This window comes from Ascochyta rabiei, chromosome 2 (genome assembly GCF_004011695.2).
Source record: "Ascochyta rabiei chromosome 2, complete sequence".
Classification (NCBI taxonomy): domain Eukaryota; kingdom Fungi; phylum Ascomycota; class Dothideomycetes; order Pleosporales; family Didymellaceae; genus Ascochyta; species Ascochyta rabiei.
In genome coordinates, this window is record NC_082406.1 from 1,034,396 (window position 1) to 1,056,070 (window position 21,675).

A 21,675-nucleotide genomic window follows, 5' to 3' on the forward strand; every position below is an offset into this window, starting at 1 on the left:
GGGAGAAGGCCAAGTGCAAGGGTGCCAATTTCGTGCGGGCGATGCGCGGGTCTGACAGGGAGGCGGGCAGCATATTCAGACCGCCACGTGATTCTGCTGTCAGCAAATTCGATACTGTTGGTATGGTGCTCAACTCCAGGCTTCCACTTGCGTACTGACATATAGGAGTTGATAGTGACCTTGTAAAGTGGGGTTGGACTCAATCATCAGAAAGACTCAACGGCGAATTCGAGGCCTGGGGCGTCGAGGACGTTCTGAGAGACCTTGGTATCGACGATAGATGTGCTAACGATGGCGGATCCATCTTTTGCATCCTTTTCGCCCATGGCGAACGTTACCAAGATGCCAATAAAAACTGGGTCGATGTCGATCAGCAAACTTACAACGTCGATGGTAGAACATATCGCAAGACGGGTGCGCATTATGGTCTAGCTCTCGAGCCCCATCAAGGAGGTCAGTAGAATGCCACGTGTTTTGTGATCGTTTGTTAACGCAATGGACAGTCATCATTGCGATGGACAGGAATTCGCCACAATCTGCCGGCAAGGAGCGCATGCCTATCATTGAGGGTGACAACTTGCCTGCTCTTCGCCCATTCTCCGACATAGCATGGTTTAGCTGGAAATCTGTCGCAATCGATGTAAAGAACCTGAAGTACTTCTTGTCCTTGTCGATTGGCAACGAAGAAACCCAGTCTATTCTCTCGCGTGCTATTCGAGAAGGCATCCCTGGTGGGCAGGGCTTCCCATTGTGGGGGGGCTATGAGTTCAGCACTGACACTCCTGAGGGACAAGCCATCTTGGGTCAGTTCTGGTTGTAAAGTAGCGATGCGATATACTGATAGTCAACAGGCACACCAAATGCACAAGCCTTCAGTTACCTTCTCTTGCAGCACAAGGCGACACTTGGCAACCTGTACATCTCCCGAATTCGAGTCTTCCGTGATAACCGAGAGCCCGAGCCTGCACCAAATCTGCTCCTCATCGTGGAGCCAGTGCCGGCAGATAGTAACGTTGGTAAGCCGGAAGATCAGCTAAACGTAAAACAGGGCAGGAGGGGGCGTCGCGGTGCGCACGATCTGAAGTTGCGAGCGAATTTGTAATCTCGTAACGTGCTCTAAGCGCTTCTGTCCCACAGCTGTTGCAGTTGTAAGGACGTAGAACTCAGACGTAAAGGTTAGACGGCGGTCACTATTGGAGTCAAGATGACATATTGAAGTTAATATAGTTCAATTGATGATATTTAAGCGATAGTTCCACTTTCTCCAGTCCGAAACACTATCGTGTTGATTCGACGCCAATACTGTTTCAAAAATCAACAATGTATAGTCATAGAGCATTGTTCACCCGAAAGCCCGTAGTAGAAAATCACCGCGTTCTTTGACATTGCTACTTGCTTTCGTGGCAGGTATACCACGTCGGTCTCGGCTCTGCAAAAAGCGGTTCGTGCCATCGATCAGTTGAACCTGTGTATTGCGGGACTGGAGCGTTCTTCAAGCAGTCTTCGACAATCCTGTCTTTTGTTTAGCAGTGCTTTGTCAAAGTTGAAGGCTTATACACACGAGTAAAAGCGGCAGGTACAGCCCCCGTACAGAGTGTACGCAAATGCATCCTGGTAGTTGCCAATGGTTTCGTTGTAGTAGAACAGCGTGCAGCTTTCAAGTGCAAATATCCCAGCGACTGCACTGCTGTTCCAACGAGTACGCACGTAGCCGCAGTTGTACGGATCAGACGGTGGGGAGGAGCCCTCGATAGGTGCCGAGTACGTGACTTCAACTGCCGACAGCAAGGCAGCGACAAACGAAGCTACAAGCATGATCGGAAGAATTGTGTAGAAAATCAAGAAGCCTAGCTACGCTGCTGCTGCTGCTGCTGCTGCTGCTGCTAGTGAGTAAGTAGTTGTGGAAAAAAGCCAGGAAAGAGTCTAGCTTTAAATACCTCCACATTGGTTATGTACGTCGTCCTAGCGTACTCAAGATCCTACAAGTTGCCAGTCTACATATAGCGGCAACTTCAGGTGATTCGTTAGCAGATATTGGAATAGATGCGGTGTGGAGAATGCACAAATATTACGATCCACTCAACATACACCCATGCCTACTGGCTGAGAAATCGTACAACCAAGCTGTCAAGATGCAAGATTCCGATGGCAACGTGGTTACCTGTACCTCGGTGCACTTCTGAATGGGGCTGCCGAGCGTACCACAACCAGTCGTGCTCTACCTCATGACGCAGACATTGATAGTCTCGTCTCATTGTAACTAAGTGAAGCATTGGCGAAAGGCGGGCTTGCAAAGTCGGTGAAGCAGATGAAGCCATGTTGACGTATGCATACGGCCGCTACAGATGGTTGATTGCCAACCGTTTGGTGTACAAGCAAAGCCTGTTGTTGTAAGCATGATTTTTTTGATTGCGCTTGCTTTTGATCAGGGTGTCTTCTATCATGTCCCAGACGAGTGATTGGCTGTATCATGCCATGAACGAGAGCCGCTTGGACGTGTAGCTGTAACTGTGAGACGCTGGCCACGACGTAGCCTTTTCCGGCAGTAACACGAGGTCACAGCTACGGCCGTAGACCTAGACACCGCCTTTTCAACACAAAGATGTGAAGGTTAGAGCCCTCAGTGACGTTGCTGTATGTTATACCTGGGGGTCGTGGGCCAAACCTATTGCTAAGCAATATAGCTGGCTAAGTTGTACGATGAGTTCTTAGGTAGTAGAGTAAGTGTCTATTAGATGTTTCTTATCAGATTCCAAATCAACATTGTGTCGAAGAGCGTTTGCCCAGGCGAAAGCAGAACGAGTCGAGAGCACTGGGGAAGATGAGGTACAAAGGATGGACGATGGACAATATGATGTTGTAGGCTGCCCCACTTGTCGGCATTTAGCGTGCACATGAGAACGCGCAGCGACGCGTCGAAAGATCAACTTCCAATAGAATTGTGTAGACCGCCCATCCCTTCAAATGAGTAGGGCCAGCATCGAGCAAGCCCTGACTGGGCTGGTGCCCACTCTGAATGGGCCACTCCCTTCTGAGCTTGTTGACATTGCTTTGTCTCTCCTGGCTCGCTCACGCAGCGTTGCGCATTCGCTGAAGCCGGACGAGGAGATTGCGCGTCCGTACGCATGTGCGCAGCTGGCATGCGAGAGGTAGAACTACATCTTTCACGATGGAGATGGGAAGCTGACAAATCCATGTAGACTGAAGAAACGACTCAATCTTCCCTCAATAACATCTCGCCCACCATGTCCGCCACGGGTGTACACCAAGCTGTACAACTACCTCGCCAGCGCCTTGCCTGACTCGACGACCCCCCGCGAGCCACAAACACCACGAAAAAATCCAGTATCTGCTCCAGTTTCTGCCACAAGTACACCAAGGACCGCCAGAAGGACACCACAAACAGCCCAGAAGATCGACGTCAGAGCCGGAGAACCGCCAGCATGGGTCATGCCCTGCATCCGTACACTCGCAAAGACTTTCTCCTACCCACTCGCAGCACCCCATATTTACACCGGCGTTGAGTCCATACTGCCACTCATGGCGCGCATGACCGCCGCAGCTGTCGAGACACCCAGCAAACGACCACGACGACCTGCGAGCACAACACAAGCTACCATGGCAGCGATTTCAGATACCAAGATATTTGGTCTGGTCGTGGTGGTGTTTCTCTACGTTCTGACCAGGATGACGGATCAGATTGTCACGCCTGAGCAGTACACCGAACGCCGTGAAAAGGCTGTCCACACCCTTTTGGAGCTGCCCGCTGCCAAAAACGTTGCATATGATGAGCTATCGCCGGAGACAGAAGACTTGATGACCGTGGCACAGCAGGAAGGCTGGCTTCGGATGGAGTGGTTCTTGAACATCTCTCCTCCAAAGGACGTAGACGAGATGGAAGGCGTCGAGACGACAGACGAGAAAACATCTCTTTTGACAGGAGCCAGAACTCTAGGACTCAGAAGTGGTGGTAGCGACTACATCGGCCTTGGGACCATGCTGCAAGACGCGACCGACTATCTGGGCGAGCGTCAACGAGAAGACTACAAGATATGGAAGGCGAAGATTATGGCTCGTATTGAGGAGATGGAGGTTGGGTCATAACAGGTCGCTTGTTCCCCTCAACAACAAACAAAGAGACCGACTAGGGTGTCATTACAATCGCTTCAGGACTAAACTACGCCTTTGCCGTGGTGGGTTGCTTGAAGTATTTGCTGGGAACAAAAGGCATCTTGGTCACCACCGCCTTCCTCTTCTTTCCACGTACAACAACGTGCACCTCAGTGCCGGCCTTGTGCAAACCATCCTTGATGTACCCCATGGAAATGTTCTTCTTCAAAGTGGGCGAGGGGCAGCCGGAGGTGATGTTGCCGATCTTCTCGCCAGACTCGCTGACAATCTCAGCGCCTTCACGAGCAGGCGAACCCTCGACGATCAGGCCAATGCGGCGTCGCGACACACCACCACCGTCTGACTTCTTCTTCAGTTGCTGCAGGATTACGGAGTCTCCGTGGAAGCCGCCCTTTGCGCGGCGATCTTTTCCGATGATCCAAGACAGCGCTGCCTCGACGGGGGTTGTGGTGTCATCTAAGTCGTGGCCATAAAGACACATGCCAGCCTCGAGACGGAGGGTGTCGCGTGCACCGAGGCCAGCAAAACGCAACTCATCCTTGGCATTATCGAGAAGGAATTGGGTGACGGCTTCGGTAGCAGAAGAGGGGATGCTGATTTCGAAGCCATCCTCTCCAGTGTATCCTGCGCGACTCACCAGCACCTCGACGTCTGTACCCTTGATCGTCGCTGGGGTGCATTGACCAAAGTACAACGACTTGAGCGTAGTGGTTGACTCGTCGGCAAGGATGCGAGAGAGGAGGGTGGCAGACAGGGGCCCCTGGAGAGCAATCAAGCCCTGTCCATCAAGGATGTTCCACTCGACGGCCTGGTCAGGATTCTGCTTCTTCCATGATTCGAGTTGTTCAGACAGGTAAGCTTTGTCCTTCTCGCGACAGCCAGCGTTGGTGACGACGTAAAATCTGTCTGGCAGGCGCGCAATGACAGTATCGTCGACGATGCCTCCAGTCTCGGGGTGCAGTAGGGTCGAGAGAGTCGACTGATTCTCGGGCAGGGTGGAGAGGGAGGAGGGAGTGATGCTCTCAAGGAACGCTTCAGCGCCGGAGCCGGAGAAGTGGTGTTGTACCCTAGGGGTGCGTTAAAAGGATAGCTGCTGGAAGTGTCGTATTCTCGCTCTCTTACATATGTCCCACGTCGAACAGGCTGGCCTTCTCGCGGGTCCAGTGGTGTGAGTTGATAATGCTCTGGTCGCTGTACTGCACTGGCATCTCATAACCGCCAAAGGGCACAAACTTGGCGCCATGTTTGCTGTGAAGCTCATACAGACCCGTTCTCGCCGGTTTCTCTCCAGAAGCCTCGGACGAGGCGTAACGGACGCATTGCTGCAGCTGTCGTACCTCGAATTTGTGGAGGGCTATAGCTTGGCCAGCTATGGTTCGAGTAGAGTACTGTAGCTTTTGAGCAGATTCAAGTCTCAATGCGCGAGTTGCAGAGGCATTGACAGCCGGCCGCAGCATTGCAACAGCTCTTTTCGAGGCCATCTTCGAGGGGTGGAGGAGGAATGGTCCCCAGAGCTTCCCCGACGGCCAATAATACGGCAATTCACGGGCGTTGGCCATACGGCGCGCGAACAGACCAGTGACGCAGCTGGTCCAAGCTCTATGCCACCAAGGAAGCTGCGATCCATAGCCTTATGCGGGCATTACATCCCATACCCGCCTGTCACCACACTGCGCATCCGCCCACAACACGCCCGGCCACCAACATGTCCAAGGGCTCCAAGTACCTGCTGGTGTCGCTGCCGACGTCCATCTCGCCCAGCAACCATGTCGACGAAGCCCTGACGGCCCTGCGCTCCACCGTCACCAATGACGTTGGATCCACCTACCCGTTCGCGATCCCCGAATTCAAGATTGGTACCCTCGATGCGCTGGTACAGCAGGCCGATGAGCTTGCGAAGCTTGAGGCTGCCTGCCACGGTGTCGTAGGCAAGGTGGGGGACAGCCTGCGCACAATCTTGGACGGAGACGAGGACAAGGTGCAGCAGCAGAAGACGATCAACGACAAGCCCGTGGAGCAGTACCTGCGCACGTTCCAGTGGAACAAAGTAAAATACCGCGCAGACAAGCCCATCGCAGACCTGATCGACCTGCTGCAGAAGGAGATACAAGGCATCGACAACGACGTCAAGGCCAAGTTCAGCCAATACAACCAGACCAAGTCCGCCCTCGCCGCAGCAGAACGCAAAAAGACTGGAAACTTGGCCACCAAGTCGCTTGTTTCGGTAGTCAACCCCAATTCACTGATCCGCGACTCGGAGTATCTCGACACACACCTCCTCGCCATTCCTAATGTAGTGGTCAAGGACTTCTACAAGTCGTACGAAGAGCTCACACCCATGGTCGTTCCGCGCTCCGCCAATCAGCTGGCAAAGGACGATGAGTTCACGCTGTTCGCCGTCACCACTTTCAAAAAGTATTCGACTGAGTTTGTGCACAAATGCAGAGAGAAGCGGTGGACACCTAGAGAATACAAGTACAAGGAAGGCGGCAAGGAAGAAGAAGCCAAGGAGGCAGACCAGTTGACCCGGGATGCACAGAAGCAATGGGGTGAGGCCCTGAGATTGGGGAGGACGGGTTACAGCGAGAGCGCCATGATCTGGATCCACGTGCTTGCATTACGCGTCTTTGTCGAGACAGTGCTGCGGTATGGCCTGCCGCTGGACTTTGTCTGCGGTCTCATTCAGGTATGTCAAAATTCAACCGCACCAGCCCGACCCAAACACATACTGACCAATACTACAGACGGACGCCAAAGCTGCGAAAAAAGCAAAGACAAATCTCGACACAAGCTACTCTTACCTGGGTGGCAATGCTCTTGGCCGCGACAACAAGGGTCGGGTCAAGAAGGACGACTCTGCTTTGACAGCTGAAATGCAATCATCCGGGCATGCTGGTGATCAAGAGTACACGGCATACGTTTACTACGAGTTTGAGATTGTATAGATGGTTTCAAACGAGTTGACGAAGCATCATCAGGTGCATGTATAGAACACAAGCGAGCAATTTTACACATTTTGACAGCAAAATCAACTGCTCGTCAGGTGGTTGTTGCCCTGACATGTGAAGTCGTGGTGATAAGAATGTGGAGTTAACAACTCTTGGCGCGGCGCTAGAGGGATGCCGCTTCGCAGAAAAGTTCATCTTCAAGACCAGACACAATCTCACCAGCAGAGCGCCACAATGCCGTCCACACACAATGCAGAGAAGCCATGGGATACGGACGATATCGACAAGTGGAAGGTTCGCGCACAAAGGATTACTTTGAACGGGAAGATTTTGTTAACATTTCGTCCAGATCGAGCCATTCAATCCCGAAGACAACGTTGCCGGTCCCTTCACTGAAGAGTCGAGTTTCTCTACACTGTTCCCCAAATACCGCGAGCAATACCTCAAAGGCTCCTGGAAGTTCATCGAGTCGGCGCTGAAGAAGCATGGCATCACTGCTACGCTCAACTTGGTCGAGGGCTCCATGACAGTCGCGACCACACGAAAGACGTACGACCCGTCGGCAATTCTGAGCGCGCGCGACCTCATCAAGCTGCTTGCGCGTAGTGTTCCTGCGCCGCAGGCGGTCAAGATTCTCGAGGACGACGTGGCTATGGACATCATCAAGATCAGGAACCTGGTGGGCAACAAGGATCGCTTTGTGAAGAGACGGCAGCGCATTCTGGGACCGAACGGTTCTACGCTCAAGGCGCTCGAATTGCTCACAGAATGTTACTTGCTGGTGCAAGGAAACACAGTCGCAGCCATGGGCCCGTACAAAGGCCTGAAGACAATACGCCGCATCATCGAGGACACAATGCACAACGTCCACCCAATCTACGCCATCAAAGAGCTCATGATTAAGAAGGAGCTCGCGAAAGACCCCGAACTCGTCAACGAGAGCTGGGACCGATTCCTGCCCAACTTCAAGAAACGCTCCCTCAGCAAGCGGAGAGTACCTCACAAGGTCACCGACAAGACCAAGAAGACATACACACCCTTCCCGCCGGCGCAGGAGAAGAGCAAGGTGGACCTGCAGATCGAGAGTGGAGAGTACTTCCTTGGCAAGCAGGCAAAGGAGCGCAAGGCACGGGAGGACCGCGACACAAAGATGAAGGAGAAGATGGAGGACAAGCGGAAAGAGAGACTAGCCGAGTATGTTGCGCCAGAGGAGGACGGCGAGGAGAAGAAGAAGAAAAAGCGGAAGCGCGAGGAAGGGGAGGAGAAAAAAGAGAAGAAAAAGAAGAGGGCCTCAAAGGGGGAAGCAGAGGAAGCATCGTAGCGGATTCCTGGCCACGGTCGCGCCGAAGACAACAGACACAGCCGTGGAGAAAAGTCTGGTTCGATCAAGGAATTGTGTGTTCTCATATCACGTCGACTCGTGGCATGATCAGCGACAAGAACACTCAGCATTTATTGGTGTTCAGGATAGTTACAAGGTTCAATACCCATTGCATTTCCTCTCAGCTGCAACACCGCTTTTGACTTTTGGTTGGCTAGTCGCGAAGTTGGCGCACTAGCTTGGCTAACGTGGTCCAGACGACTTACGTCTCGGACGGTTTATCCTCCGATACCCCAGGCGTTCTTCATCTCCGAGGCTGAGGATGCCTATCTGGACGTCGCTTTCAGCTATTTCTCTGCAGGACCCTTCATTTCACTTATCACGACTATCATGTATCCTCTCGCGCTGTTTTCTGTTCTTTTAGCTGCGCTTATGTGCTCAGTTCATACGGCACGTGCGTACACCGTCCTCGATGGGCAATGCTGGCCTGAAACCACATTACAGACTGTCACGCTCCAGTCACACATTACAACTACCCCGTCCAGGACGGTTGAACTCGCGAACCCTATCATCAGTCCTCCCAGGCCGTCGCCAGTTTTCCATCTTCCGTGGCCCTGGACCTTCCCACCGCTGTGCACCTCTCCTCTTCCTAGCATACAATCCAGCTTGTGTGTCTTCACAAGCACAGCCTTTGCATCAGGCCGTGGCATTTCCATCGTCACTACCCCAGAACTCGCTGCACATTTTGCTTCCCTCCCTGCCTTCACATCTCCTGCACTAGAGACCGACAAGACCAACAAGTTCAGCGGATCATGGTTCACGTCTAGCATCCCACACAAAGGCACCGGAACCCTCGCCCTGCACAATCTAGCGCCCCACACGCAAATCCTGCGCTACACACCAGTATTTCTCGCCCACCTGGAAGCTGACCTTCCAACGCTCGACCGTGAGGCCCTCTGGCGCGTAGCAATCACGCGCCTCCCATCAGCAGCCCGCCTCTCTTTCTTGGACCTAACCTATATCTACGGCGACGCGCGCGTGCGCATCCAAGACGTCACCAAAGCGAATACGTTCCAGCTCTCCATCCGCGACGCCAACCACCTCGCCATCTTTCCGGAGACCAGCCGCTTGAACCACGACTGTGCGCCTAATGCGCAGTACGTGCTGGATCCGAACCTGCTGACGCACACTGTGCATGTCACGCGCGAAGTCCCCGAGGGTGATGAGATCACAATCGCGTATACGAGTCCCCTTGACAGCGTAGCCACGCGGCGCGAGCGGCTGGCGGATGGCTTCCACTTTGAGTGTCGGTGTCAGAGGTGTCTTCATAGCGAGCGCTCAGATGGAGTGCTGGCGCGTATCAGTGAGTTGCAAGGCCAGTTGAATGATTGGAGCGCTGCCTCGCGTGCGAGTCCGGACATGGCGGAGGAACTGCTGAGCTTGTATGTTGGGGAGGGGTTGGAGGGTTTTTTGGATGTGCCGTATGGGTTTGCGGCGTTGGCATTCAATGCAGTCGGGAGGATAGACGAGGCCAGAGTATGGGCTGGAAAGGCTAGAAGTGCGGTGATTATGAAAGATGGTAAGGATGCGGACGCGTTGAGGATTTGGAATAGCTTGTTGGACGACACCGAAGCGCATTGGAGTTTTAGAAAACGCTTGTAGATGGGTAATTAGACGCAACTGGTCATCGATGTTACCTGAGGCTGATATGAATACGCAATTGTCAAACTGTCTTTATAGACGACTCAGTATTTCTATAGTACTAGACAGCTGTCCAATGCCTGCCGACAACCTCCGGAATTGCTAAGACCTGCTGAGTGGTGATCGCTGGACCCAGACTATTCGCAATGGAGGTCCCTAGTATCTTTGACCTGGCAATTAACCACATGCCAGTATTCCTTCTCTTTTTTGCTCCATTACTGTGGCAACGTACTTGCTCGATCAACCCGGTTGCTCTATGATGATCGGAGAGATCCCAGCAGCGCTTTTTCTGCAACTTCACAGGCATCGTCTCGTCTTCAACAACGCCAGTACAAGACTCTGAATACTTGTAAGCGACATCCGAGTCAAGTCCATAATATGAGCAGGCATAGCGTTCCCACCAATTTGAAGGACAACGGCTGTCGAATTTTCATCGCCCAAGGACATCTAGCAGAGCGTTTTCAGCTGCAACTGTGCCCAGAGGTACTGTTCTAAAAACCCTCGAAAAGAGCATGCTCAATGCCGAGAGTGCGCCTGCTCGCGCTCACAAAAGTAGGAATGCATTCTACACGTTTGACGGCTACGATAGTGCCAAATATCCAAAAGTCTTACTTTTGCGGCGTCACCCCGTCCTTAACTGATGCAGTCGCTGCCTCCGCTATGCTTGGCCTCGGTGGAGCTTCATGCGGTTTCTCGACATCCTCTTCGATGGCACCCTCCTGCACCCTCTTCCGGTCGTCTTTTTTCTGAAGGAACTGAATTATTACCGTCAGAGATATCATTGCAGCGCCAAAAATCGCGGCCGCCGTAAAACCGGCGTGAAAGCGTGGTGCATCGATCGTTCTCCAGACCGCAATCGTGTACCAAATGATGTTAATGTAGCTGAACATGTTCGAAGCAGCGATCACGAAGCCACGCATCTCGTGATCATGCGGTATGAGGTCGGAGTACCATGCGAAATACGGTCCTGGTACGCCTGCTGAAAAGTACGAAAGGTAGTACGCAAAATACTTGACTCGATCAGAAACATTCCAGGCGGCCAGTATGCTAATGCCGATGAGTGTGCCCATCTGCATGACGATAATGACTGGCCATCTACGCCCTTTCAACAACGGCGAATCTGAGATCATACCAGCAGAGATTTGTACAACTACCCCAATGGCGACTTGTCCGGTAGGCCAGACGTTCCTCTGATATACGGAATGGCCGTTGGCTTTCAACCACAGAGCAAATACGGGTTGGTGAATTGGAAAGCTGGATTGGATGAAGAAGTAGCCAAGCGGGAGCACCCAAAACTGCCACTGTTTCGCGATGCGAAAGAACTTTTTCCGGTTCCATGGATTATGGCCGAGAGGCTTCTGACCTTCCGCAATAAGACGCTTGCGTTGTTCGTGGGCCTCTTCTTCGGTAATGTAGAAAGCCCTGGTCGTCTCGGGAAAGTCCGGAATGAAGAAGTAGCCGAGAAACGCAATCGGCAACGAGATGATGCCGCAAACAATGAACAGCCACTGTTGGAGTCAGTCGACGAACCCAGAGATGAGATTCTGAACCTTACCTGCCAGCCTTGCTTGCCGTATCTGCCGTCAAGACCTGAGTACGCACCAGCCTGCAGATAGCCACTGAACATGCTGGCAAGTGCTGTGGTACAGTAAAACAAGGCGACTCGTTTCCCCCTTTCGCCCTTTGTATACCAGCTTGACACCAGGTACTACGAGCCGTCAGCGTATTGTTGCGTTTGAGGGAAAAAAAAACCTACGATCATCACAGGGAAATAACCACTCTCGCAAAGCCCGACCAGGAAACGAATAGCATACAGCTGCGAGACGCTTGTAACCGAAGATGTGCAAAATGTCAGGATAGACCACAGGATTTCCAGGGTGGGGATCAAGATCGATGGACGCACTCGCGTAGCCAGCATCACAGCAGGCATCTGACCGATCACATATCCGGCGGTGAATACATTACTTGCGTACGTCAGCTCGCTGCCGTGCATATTAAGCGACTCTTTCATCTGGAATCGTGTTTAGTATACGCTGGTGCTGAATGGCAGAGCTGACATACTCCGGAGACATAGGCATTGCTGATGTTCGACTGATCGAGGTTCTTGCTGAAGTACCCAAGACAAGCGGAGGTCAACAGAAAGCAGTCCAGTTTGAATAGAAACCATTTCTCTTGCTTTGGCTTGTCGGGGTCGTCCCAGACTACTCTCTGAACAGCCCGATGTCCTCTGCGTAATGCTCCGACAAGTCCTGGTTTTTCCCATGGCTGGAGATCCTTCGTAGCAGGCGGGCTGGTGTCTCGCAAAGATGGCGACTTGTGGACGCCTTTGGCTTCGGTCTCAACCTCGGGCGGTACCTTGGAGGTCATGTTGGCAGAGACTGCAAAACTAAGTGTCGAGTGCGGACATTCTAACACTATGTTTATATGCCGACTATGCAGTGCGTCCCGTTCTGCTAAGCTATTACGACATTAGCCCTCCAAATCACTATCAGTTGTTCCGCTGTCAATCGATGTCTGGACAAACAGTGCAACGAATAGAGCTCGTCACAACAAAGTGTGTGCAGTAGCGACACCGGCGATCGCGCCATGATCCCAGTACTTTACGTTCGCAGCCTAGTGGATCACATTGAATGTTCAATAGATCCACGTGGAGAGAAGTATCCTACAAGGGGGGTGCCTGAACAAAGGCTGTGGCAAATCTTATTTCTGCTCCGTTCAGGCACCCCTTGTACGCGTGCCGCCCCGTGTCTATCAAGACTCATGTTTATTGTGCAATAGGACCGACTAACTCGATTGACACAACGCGAATCAGAGGCTCGCGAAGCTCGAGAACACGATCACGTGTCCTCTCATTCACCCTCGCGGTTATGGCAGTTAAGGAAGCTTCAGTGAGCAGTCAATCATAAAACACAACCCAAATTTACAACCCCGACAATCTCAATTATTCGAGGGTCCTGCTCATGAGAGCCTCGCAACGAGGTAAATTCGTCATGCGAGGATCCCATTACGCTATCTGATAACGGGTACCAACGATCACAAGCAACCTGCGGGGTAACTGCACAACCCACTTCTACTCGGGAACGGCATGTAACACCACATCCTTACAAATTCACAATCCAATGAGCTTGGTAGGATCAAGACAGTTGCTTGTGCTGCAGTCGTGTGCGCTTACAACCGGACTATCTCCGAACATGCCACTTGTATGTCCTGTGGAGTCGAGGTGCAGGTGCAATGAGTGGAGTGTTGATTGCGACATTCGAGGCTGAGGTGAGGGAATTGCTTGCTTTGTAAGAGGATAAAAACATGTCTTGGAAACGCTATTATACATATCATCGGTAGCTCTTTCGGTCACTGTCTAGACATACAGCCAAGGCTTGCTTCTTCGACCATGGCAACGACAACGATCGAGACGAGCAAAACTTCTGCTGCAGGACAGAGAGATCTGTCTCAATACGATTTCACTAACCGGGAGCCGTACGTACATCCGCCTGAGACGAAGAAAGATCTTCCCTGGGCCGAGCTTGTTACGCTTGACCTCGAAGATTACACTCGCCCGGGTGGAAAAGAGCGATTGTCGAAACAGCTCGAACATGCCGTCCATCATGTCGGGTTTGTATGTTGCACCTTATCTTTGTTGTTCGAAGACATATGCTAATGACCAGTTAGTTCTACGTAAAGAACTTTGGCCTCTCGCAAGAACAGGTCGACAGACAGTTCACACTGGCAAAGCACTTCTTCAAGCTCCCAACATCTGAAAAGGAGAAGTACGAAGTCAACTACGCAGAAGCCGACTACAATGGGTGGCGGCGTCCCGGTCGTTCTCTGATCGCGCAGGCAAAGGACAATATCGAGATCTACAACATCCCCAAATTCACCGATGACTTCAAGGGCAAATACGATCAGCCTGACCTCCTCAAGGCTCACCTCCCTGAAATTGAAGTCTTCCAGAAGGCATTGCACTCAAACGTGGTGCTTCCCCTGCTGCGTCTCTTCGCCATCGTACTCCAGCTGCCAGACGAGGACTACCTTGTCAAGTAGCACACGTACGAGCGCAAGAGCGAGGACCACTTCAGGTACATGATCTACCACCCACGCAGCGAGGAGGAGTGGGCGCTAGCCAAGCATGGCGCAACAGGCGGGCACACCGATTTAGGGACGGTAACACTGCTCTTCCGCCAGCCGGTCGCGGGGCTGCAAATCCTCGGCGAAGACGGAAACTGGACATGGGTGTCTGCGCAACCGGGTACCATAACCGTCAACCTCGCAGACACAATCTCGCACCTCACCGGCGGCTGGCTCAAGTCGTCGGTCCACCGCGTTGTGGCGCCGCCAGAGGACCAGAGACAGTACAGCCGCACGGGACTGCTGTATTTTGCGCGTCCACACAATGATACGAAGCTTTTGCCTATAACGGATAGTCCGGTGCTGGAGAAGGCTGGCGTGAGGCCGCGGTTTGACAAGATTGTGACGACGGAGGAGTGGGTCAAGGCGAAGCAGACGCTGCAGTTGAACCCGGAGATTGCGGCGAAGCGATGGGCAGAGCGTGGGGACGGGACAGTAGAGGTGCTCGCAGGTTTCCATGACAAGAGGTATAAGGAGTAGGTTGGGAGATTGGCGTAGATGTTAACATGAGTAGTTATGAGTGTTTGTCGTCGCTGTTCTGAGGATCTAGTATAGTCTTGACGGCTGCACAATGTTTCTCACAATCGAGAACACCTTGAATTATCCGAGCATTGTCGTTCATCTGCTCGTGTTCCAATTTTCTCCAGTTGTGCCTAGTGTTCCTAGAGACCTTCGCCGCAGCTTTGTTCAATCCCTCTCCGTTATCGAAATCATCATCGCGGCCACGCTTTTGACCCATGTTTCCCGATTGACCGTACGATTTAAGGTATTCGGTATCTTTTTCTTCTGTGTGCTTGCTCTTCTTTCCCTTGTCCTGACCTTCACAGAACTCGCAGCAGCCAAGCTCGACCCTTCATCATCGCCAACCTCATCGTCCAAGCTATACTCCTGGTGCAAAGATGCGTTTGAGTCGTCGTACCAGTTCTCGTCATAATTCGTAAAGTCCTCCAATTTCTCGACATCTTGCTCAATGACCAGCTCGTCAACTTCGCAAATCACTTTTCCGGGTCGCTTGCTATCTCCAGCCAGTGTGACCACGTACCGAGATGCAGACTTCTTGCCAGGGAAGTTTGCGGTTTTAGGGAACCTCTTCTTCGAAGCACGCAATATGTCGCACGCGATAGTGAGAGCGTTTACTGATATGTCGCGCTCGTCCTGGCCCATCTCGGCTACGCTTGCAAGAGCCAGAAAGGTGCTCAGAAGAGGATGGTGCTTGTACATCGGGTTTTTACAGAAGAATGCGATAAGCTTGAAGATAGGGTTGGTGTGTAGTGAGGCGCTGATAAGATAAATTCGGCTGCCAGTAGGAAATTTTGCTGCAAAAAGCCGGTCGATAAGCCAAAGTAGATCACCGGGGTTGGCAGACAGCTGGTGTTTAAGCTTTTGAACAAGACATGATCTTCTTCTTTGAGAACAATGATGTCTTTGCCGCCGACTCCTGTGTTAAGAACGTCATCCCCAAACAGCGCGATGAGGACCTGTTCTCGAAGATTGAGAACTGCGACATCCAGTTGCACATCTGCAGTTGCATCGGTGACGGTATGAACTGTCGCCGCAGACAGTATCTCGGGACAGTCTATGGCCGTAGCCTTGTAGAAGTGACCTAAGAAAGAGCGTAGCGACTTCGAGTACATGTCCGATGAATGGCGGTCCCATGGTCTGTTCTTGGACTGACCACAGTAACGTAACGTAAAATAAGCGTTATCGGCCGCTGCCTCGATCCTTTCCATCCATTGAAAGATTCGAGGGTTCGTGCAACGTACCTTGTAGAGTGCGTGGGAGATCGCGGACTCGCACCATGAACGTGCGGATGTAGAAGACGTGCGTGTTTTCGGGAGGATCATTGTCGCTCGCAGTAAATGGGTCTAATTTCATTATAGAGTTCAGCATCAGCAGTGTGACATGGAGCGCGTCTTCGAGAAGCAGGCGCCGCTGCCTCTTGGTCGAGGCTGACAAGACGCGTCAGTAAGAGCACACGAACATTTTCAGACCGAACGTACGAAACAGGTAGGCATCAACGAAAGTGCTTCACCTTCATTCGCGGTAGAACTAAGCCATGAAGCTTCAGTCTCTCAATGAGAACCTGAAATACGGCAGCTCTGAATAGCTTGAGCGTTGCAAAGCCCTTCATGAGGTGTCGGTGAAGCAAATAACCTCCTGATCACTGTCACTTCTGATGTGGCGGACATTCGAGAGTAGCTTCTTAGCTTCTATGTGGTTGTCTTGATGTTGAGGTACCAATCTGCGGATGAGGACCTGGGCCTGGGTCGATGGTGGAACGCCTACGCTCCATAGTCGGAAGCCACCGTTCTGGCAATCTCGGCGCTGTGAGTTATTGTAGGAAACCAGATAACAACTAGAAAATGGACGCCAGTTTGTGCGGTTTTTTTTTTGCCAAGCGTGTCTGTGCATCAAGGACCCCGTAGAAGCAGGGCGAAGTGAAGGATGGTGAAAGGGCAGCGTATGTGGCAGATAGAGCAGAACAACTTCCACCGCCGTACCATCATCAACGAAAGACATTCACGAAATCTCACATGTAGAGCGATGTATTGTTGGATATTGACGGTACATCAAGATCTGGGTTGGTTGGGAGAAGTGGGTCTGATCTCTGTGACCAGTGAGTAAAGATGGTGAACGTTAGCGCGAGTACCGAACTGGGTACAGGTGGTTTTGCATGCTGAAGTACAGCTGAGATTGGAATAGGTTGATGCGACATCATGATATGAGTGAGAAGACCCGGTGACAATGGAGAATTACACAAGATCAGGCGCTGTAGGATCCGAAATGAAAGGCTGTACGTTGCTGTGATGAGCGCAAAGCAGGGAGAAAATATGCGTATAAGGAGAACGTAAGAAACTTGAGCCCGACATGACTTACCCTCAGCAATAGCATATGAAATGCATCACTTTGATCGTTTTCCAGGCTCTGAACATTTAATCAACGTTGATGCAATCCGCCTTCTATTAGGGACCTGCATGTCAGCAATTCGTAAGCCGGAACGTCTCCCTGTAATGGCATTGATCCCTGGTCCTGCAAGTGCCCAAATTGTACGCATCAAAACACATCTGCCAACAACGCCTCCGTTTGTCCATGTTACGCCGTTATGCCCAGGGAAAATTACAACTCCACAGCACGCCTGTCTCGAAAAGATGATCATGCATAGCCCAGGCTTGCTTCATGGTCTTGTGCGCCATGCCTTGGGTGGGCTTGCCGCTGTAGCCACCCTTCGTCCCTCCACCAGGGCAACCTCCCCTCCTTGGGCTCGATGTCTAAGTGGGTGCTCGGGGCAGCATCGCACTCGGCAGCATGTAGACCCTCGAGATCGGCCGGCAGCCCTTGTTCTAGCCTGTCACGCTTCGTCTTTGCGATTTGAAACTCCATATAGTTCTCAAGCAGGACCTCCTTGGCGGCCCACTCGGCTTTGCGCTGCTTCTCGAGGGCTTCGGCTTCCAGGCGCAGTGCCTCGCCCTCCTCGGTCGCATACTGCAGGGTGCGTCGCAGCGCGTGGAACAGGGCGTCGGCGGGGAGCGACAGCTCGGCGGGCGTGAGGGAGATGTCGGGCGGGAACTGCACCATGGTGGGCGCGCCGGGGGAGGCGAGGTCCTGGATGTATGTGATGTTATTGTGGGCGTGGTCGGCGTCGGGCGGATGCGGTGTAGAGGCAGATGCGGACGCAATTGCGGACGCAGAGGCAGCGGGTGGGTGCAGCGACGAGGGCGAGGCGGGCGTGCTGGCCTTTGATTCCGAGGGCCGCTTGGCTTCGTTAGAGAGAACGAGCTTGATGCGCTGGAACTTGTTCGAGGGATTCGATGAGTGGTGCTTGGGGACGGGGTCGGAGGGCCGCAGGGCTTCAGTCTCGTGGACGGTGCGCATGTGCTTTGCGAGGGCGTCGGAGCGAGTGAAGGAGCGGTCGCATTCTGGGCTGGGTTAGCTTGTGGTGATGGAGGCTTCATAGCCCGAGGCTTTCGAGGCAGCGTACCGGGCAGAGTGCAGTAAAAGGGCTTCTCCCGTGTGTGGCTGCGCATGTGGGCGCGCAGAGCATAGCCGCTCGCGTGTGGGATGCCCTTGCGGGTGCAGTCGCTCCATTCGCAGCTGTACTTCTTCTGGCGCGTGCCGATGTGGTCGTCGTGCAGGTGCTCGACCAGGTTGTCCATGTTCTCCACGTCGCCAGCCTCGCAGCCCTCCCACTTGCAGACGGTGACCTGGTCCTGCCCGAATTCGTCCTCCTGCGACATGCCCGGATGGTGGTTCGGTGATGCCGGCAGCGAGCCGTCGCTGTCCTCGGAGATGTCGCCCACGTCGCCCGCGTCGCCTACACGGCCGACACGGCCGACACCGCTCACGTCGTCGACGGGCGGCGCGTGATTCAGGCGCAGACGCTTGCTGGGCCGCTCGTGTACGTCGGGCGTTGGCTCCATGCTGCGACGGCGGCCCTTGATCTCCTCGGGGAAGTCGTCTGATGCATAGTCAGACAGCTCCGAGGGCGAGTCCATGGCGGGTAGAGGGATGGAGGTGGAGGTGGAGGTGGAGGTGGAGGTGGAAGCAGAGGCAGAGGCAGAGGTAGGGACAGAGGCAGAGGCAGAGGTAGGGACAGAGGCAGAGACCGAGGTAGAGACCGAGGTAGAGGCGAAGGCAGGGCCTGTCGGGGTGGGCGGAGAAGTCGCGCTGGCCACGACAGTCCATGGCAGATCAATGGCACGTCCCGTCCATGTCAAGAGCTCCGCGCTAATGAGCTTGGGCCAGCCGTTGTCTTACCTGCCGCACTTTGAGAACTTTGTCACTCTCCCTCCAACACCACACAACACAACAGGTAAGCTTCCACTCCCCGTCCCAACTTTTCCATGATGATTTCAAAGAGTTCTGCAATTCCAACGGTCAGGCCTCACGGCTCGGTCGAGTGCGGATTACTCTATACACTACTATTTTTCTGATCTGCCACACCCATTCCCAAGTATACACTTTCTGCAACCTCTCGCACACCTTGCTAACGAGCATGTTCAGCTAGGCACTTTACCCTTCTCAAGCCCAGGACAGCGCCGCAACTTCCTTGTGGTACCTATCGCCAACAATTGGGAACTTTTCCAGAATCGCGGAGAGCTCCTTCATGTCCGCCTCGTCGAGCTGCGCAGGCTTCATGTTCTCCTTGACCCTCGCCGATGTGGTAGCTCCCGGGATGGGGATGAAGGTAGGCATTCCTGCCTTACCGCTCTGGTGCAACACCCACCCCAATGCAATCTGTCCAGGCGTGACGCCCTTCTTCTGCGCAATCCCCTCAACTGCGTGCACCAGCTTGACGTTCTCGTCGAAAACGTCTGGCTGGAACCGCGGCAGGTGACGCAGCATCGAGTCGGGCTCCAAGTCACTGTGCTTTTTGTACCTGCCCGTCTGTGATGCCGTTAGTGAGGCTGCAATTGCGTGAATCGAGTGCGTTTTACCAAGAACCCCCGGCCAAGAGGCGAGTACGCCACGATGGGGATGTTCAGCTCTGCGCATGCTTTTGCAACGCCGTTCTCGAGGATATCGGTACAGAAGAGTGAGAACTCGACCTCGACAGCCGAGATCTTGTGCACGCCGGCCGCCTTGCGGATCGAGTTTGCGCCCACTTCGGACAGACTGATGCCGCCGAGCTTGCCGGCCTTGACGTACTCGGCGATGTAGCTGATAGTGTCTTCAATGGGCGTGTTGGGGTCCACACGCGCACATTCGAAGAGATCAAGACTCTTCTTGCCATCGAGCCACTTCAAACACTCGTCGATACTGCGCTGCACGTTCTTCTGGCTGCCATCAGGCTTCATTTGGCCCGGCAGCAAGCCGCCCTTGATGGAAAGCACAACCTTGTCCGCGTCCTCTGGGTACTTTGTGAAGTACTCGTTAAGAAGCTGCAGTGAGTTGGCATCAGGAGGCCCGTACAGTTCGCCGCCGTTCCAATTGTTGGCGCCCAGAGACAGCGCCGTGCGCATCGTCTCGAAACTCTGCTCCTTGGGTGGGGGGCTTTGGCGCCATGTGAGGCCTGTTGTGTGTTAATATGCAATGTTTGCGTGACGAAAAAACACGAGACACTGACCCATGAGGCCGAAGCCTATTTGTCCGACTTGCTTGCCTACGAGTTCCGGCATTTTGATTGCAGGTTGTTTGATTGACCGATGAATTGATTTGAGTGTTTTGGTGGCGGTCCAAAGGCGGGGCAATTCAGAATGTCGATGATATCACAAAACCTCGCGTGTTTGCTGCTTCTTTCTTATTCTTGCTACGACGCCCTCTTGAATTTATACACTGTTTTGTTTCTCGACTTGAGCCCAAAATTGATGTTTCCCAAGACATGTCGGCAGCCTCGCGCTCAAAGTCTCCATCTTTGATATGGGTGGTGACGGTAGGACCCTGCTCCCGCGCTATGCCTTACCTCCTAACTCCGACCTTTACCATACACAGATGACGATGCAGATGACGACGCGAGATCTGGTTCGCTTTTCGGGCGGATAACTGTTGTCCGCTGGGGAACTGCGATGCAAGAGCAATGTGGGTTTTCAAAGGAGGGACATCTCAATGATTTGAAGACACATGGGTAAGGTTGCTAAGCATACGAAGGAGCTCGTTTTTTTTAGTCAATCATTCGCGTGGAACATAAAAAAATCAGCAAATCCTTACCAAATTATACCCTACAAATAGTAGAATAATAACAGCATAACGTAGTTATATCTTATAAGACTAAGCTATCTTATAAAGAAATACTTCTTTAAAAAAGTTATATAGAATTTTTTTTTTTTTTATAGTAAGAAAGTAGTAAAAGAGATCTTCTACTTCTTCTTAATAGTAGCTTTTTACACGTACTATATTAGTAGTAAAATAGATATAATTTTTATAAAAAGTAAATAACTATATAGGACCTTACTTATACTATAAGATAGTATAAATTTAATAAGTTAATCTAGGTTACGTAGCTAGGGTGTCTACACTGAAGTAAGAGGTGTGTTTTAGTAGGTAAGGGCGCGCAATTGGCCAAAAAAAAACGAGCTCCTTCGTACGGTAGTATGCAAGGAGAGCTACGAAAGTCACAACTCGGCACACGCAGTTTTCTTTATGACAACCGTCCATTTGTGTCTTTCAAGTCACCACTCAAGCATGTACTGTCAACAAGTATCTATAATCTATATCCGATGAGACATTCAGATTGAGCAGCGTTACAGGTTGATCTGGAGTTAAACTCCTTGCCACCTTATCGCTGAGCTGTCCTCCAGGTATAATACTCAGCTATTGCAGCGACAAGGTTTCGGGCCCAAGACATCACTCACGTCAAATGGACTACTGTCTAAGTTCACAATTCAGTGTTTGGGGACATGGTTCTTGCTACTAGAGGAACTTAAGATATCGAACTGCAGAGCAAAGAATTTCCTAGTCTCATCAGCTCATCTTCAAGCACAGGTTTGATTCGTTCATCGATTCAATCCTGGGATG

The 21,675-nt window shown here is 52.4% G+C and overlaps 13 protein-coding genes across 13 annotated transcripts, besides 4 other annotated features; 7 read left to right on the plus strand and 6 right to left on the minus strand.

Annotated features, from left to right (window-relative positions):
• Nucleotides 1-514: 514 nt before the first annotated feature.
• Nucleotides 515-1,102, plus strand: EKO05_0001270 (uncharacterized protein; the record flags this gene model as incomplete). The annotated part of the gene is made up of 2 exons (XM_059635635.1): nucleotides 515-803; nucleotides 852-1,102. 2 exons carry the CDS (start codon nucleotides 515-517, stop codon nucleotides 1,100-1,102), a joined length of 540 nt encoding a protein of 179 aa, XP_059491618.1.
• Nucleotides 1,103-1,388: 286 nt separating this feature from the next.
• EKO05_0001271 (uncharacterized protein) lies at nucleotides 1,389-1,815 on the minus strand (the record flags this gene model as incomplete). The annotated part of the gene is made up of 2 exons (XM_038937340.1): nucleotides 1,389-1,512; nucleotides 1,562-1,815. The coding sequence occupies 2 exons, from the start codon at nucleotides 1,813-1,815 to the stop codon at nucleotides 1,389-1,391; spliced, it is 378 nt and encodes a 125-aa protein (XP_038802027.1).
• A 40-nt stretch (nucleotides 1,816-1,855) lies between these two features.
• Nucleotides 1,856-1,885: a tandem repeat.
• A 1,079-nt stretch (nucleotides 1,886-2,964) lies between these two features.
• On the plus strand, nucleotides 2,965-4,104 carry EKO05_0001272 (uncharacterized protein; the record flags this gene model as incomplete). The annotated part of the gene is made up of 2 exons (XM_038937176.1): nucleotides 2,965-3,149; nucleotides 3,201-4,104. 2 exons carry the CDS (start codon nucleotides 2,965-2,967, stop codon nucleotides 4,102-4,104), a joined length of 1,089 nt encoding a protein of 362 aa, XP_038802028.1.
• A 73-nt stretch (nucleotides 4,105-4,177) lies between these two features.
• On the minus strand, nucleotides 4,178-5,612 carry EKO05_0001273 (Aminomethyltransferase; the record flags this gene model as incomplete). The annotated part of the gene is made up of 2 exons (XM_038937456.2): nucleotides 4,178-5,198; nucleotides 5,254-5,612. The coding sequence occupies 2 exons, from the start codon at nucleotides 5,610-5,612 to the stop codon at nucleotides 4,178-4,180; spliced, it is 1,380 nt and encodes a 459-aa protein (XP_038802029.2).
• A 224-nt stretch (nucleotides 5,613-5,836) lies between these two features.
• Nucleotides 5,837-7,076, plus strand: EKO05_0001274 (Vacuolar ATP synthase subunit C; the record flags this gene model as incomplete). Its single annotated transcript, XM_038937208.1, has 2 exons — nucleotides 5,837-6,817; nucleotides 6,876-7,076. 2 exons carry the CDS (start codon nucleotides 5,837-5,839, stop codon nucleotides 7,074-7,076), a joined length of 1,182 nt encoding a protein of 393 aa, XP_038802030.1.
• A 237-nt stretch (nucleotides 7,077-7,313) lies between these two features.
• EKO05_0001275 (ribosomal RNA assembly protein krr1) lies at nucleotides 7,314-8,400 on the plus strand (the record flags this gene model as incomplete). Its single annotated transcript, XM_038937460.2, has 2 exons — nucleotides 7,314-7,373; nucleotides 7,429-8,400. 2 exons carry the CDS (start codon nucleotides 7,314-7,316, stop codon nucleotides 8,398-8,400), a joined length of 1,032 nt encoding a protein of 343 aa, XP_038802031.2.
• A 432-nt stretch (nucleotides 8,401-8,832) lies between these two features.
• Nucleotides 8,833-10,062, plus strand: EKO05_0001276 (uncharacterized protein; the record flags this gene model as incomplete). The annotated part of the gene is made up of 1 exon (XM_059635636.1): nucleotides 8,833-10,062. The coding sequence occupies one exon, from the start codon at nucleotides 8,833-8,835 to the stop codon at nucleotides 10,060-10,062; it is 1,230 nt and encodes a 409-aa protein (XP_059491619.1).
• A 647-nt stretch (nucleotides 10,063-10,709) lies between these two features.
• EKO05_0001277 (uncharacterized protein) lies at nucleotides 10,710-12,468 on the minus strand (the record flags this gene model as incomplete). Its single annotated transcript, XM_038937222.1, has 4 exons — nucleotides 10,710-11,609; nucleotides 11,657-11,809; nucleotides 11,858-12,112; nucleotides 12,163-12,468. The coding sequence occupies 4 exons, from the start codon at nucleotides 12,466-12,468 to the stop codon at nucleotides 10,710-10,712; spliced, it is 1,614 nt and encodes a 537-aa protein (XP_038802032.1).
• Nucleotides 12,469-13,489: 1,021 nt separating this feature from the next.
• Nucleotides 13,490-14,139, plus strand: EKO05_0001278 (uncharacterized protein; the record flags this gene model as incomplete). Its single annotated transcript, XM_038937632.1, has 2 exons — nucleotides 13,490-13,714; nucleotides 13,768-14,139. The coding sequence occupies 2 exons, from the start codon at nucleotides 13,490-13,492 to the stop codon at nucleotides 14,137-14,139; spliced, it is 597 nt and encodes a 198-aa protein (XP_038802033.1).
• A 39-nt stretch (nucleotides 14,140-14,178) lies between these two features.
• Nucleotides 14,179-14,703, plus strand: EKO05_0001279 (uncharacterized protein; the record flags this gene model as incomplete). Its single annotated transcript, XM_038944942.1, has 1 exon — nucleotides 14,179-14,703. The coding sequence occupies one exon, from the start codon at nucleotides 14,179-14,181 to the stop codon at nucleotides 14,701-14,703; it is 525 nt and encodes a 174-aa protein (XP_038802034.1).
• A 207-nt stretch (nucleotides 14,704-14,910) lies between these two features.
• On the minus strand, nucleotides 14,911-15,444 carry EKO05_0001280 (uncharacterized protein; the record flags this gene model as incomplete). The annotated part of the gene is made up of 1 exon (XM_059635637.1): nucleotides 14,911-15,444. One exon carries the CDS (start codon nucleotides 15,442-15,444, stop codon nucleotides 14,911-14,913), a length of 534 nt encoding a protein of 177 aa, XP_059491620.1.
• Nucleotides 15,445-17,376: 1,932 nt separating this feature from the next.
• Nucleotides 17,377-18,716, minus strand: EKO05_0001281 (uncharacterized protein; the record flags this gene model as incomplete). The annotated part of the gene is made up of 2 exons (XM_059635638.1): nucleotides 17,377-18,140; nucleotides 18,203-18,716. The coding sequence occupies 2 exons, from the start codon at nucleotides 18,714-18,716 to the stop codon at nucleotides 17,377-17,379; spliced, it is 1,278 nt and encodes a 425-aa protein (XP_059491621.1).
• Nucleotides 17,868-17,918: a tandem repeat.
• A 14-nt stretch (nucleotides 18,717-18,730) lies between the features above and the next one.
• Nucleotides 18,731-18,764: a tandem repeat.
• Nucleotide 18,765: 1 nt separating this feature from the next.
• Nucleotides 18,766-18,825: a tandem repeat.
• A 417-nt stretch (nucleotides 18,826-19,242) lies between these two features.
• EKO05_0001282 (Pyridoxine 4-dehydrogenase) lies at nucleotides 19,243-20,339 on the minus strand (the record flags this gene model as incomplete). Its single annotated transcript, XM_038937332.2, has 3 exons — nucleotides 19,243-19,608; nucleotides 19,659-20,233; nucleotides 20,288-20,339. 3 exons carry the CDS (start codon nucleotides 20,337-20,339, stop codon nucleotides 19,243-19,245), a joined length of 993 nt encoding a protein of 330 aa, XP_038802036.2.
• Between the last annotated feature and the right edge of the window lie 1,336 nt (nucleotides 20,340-21,675).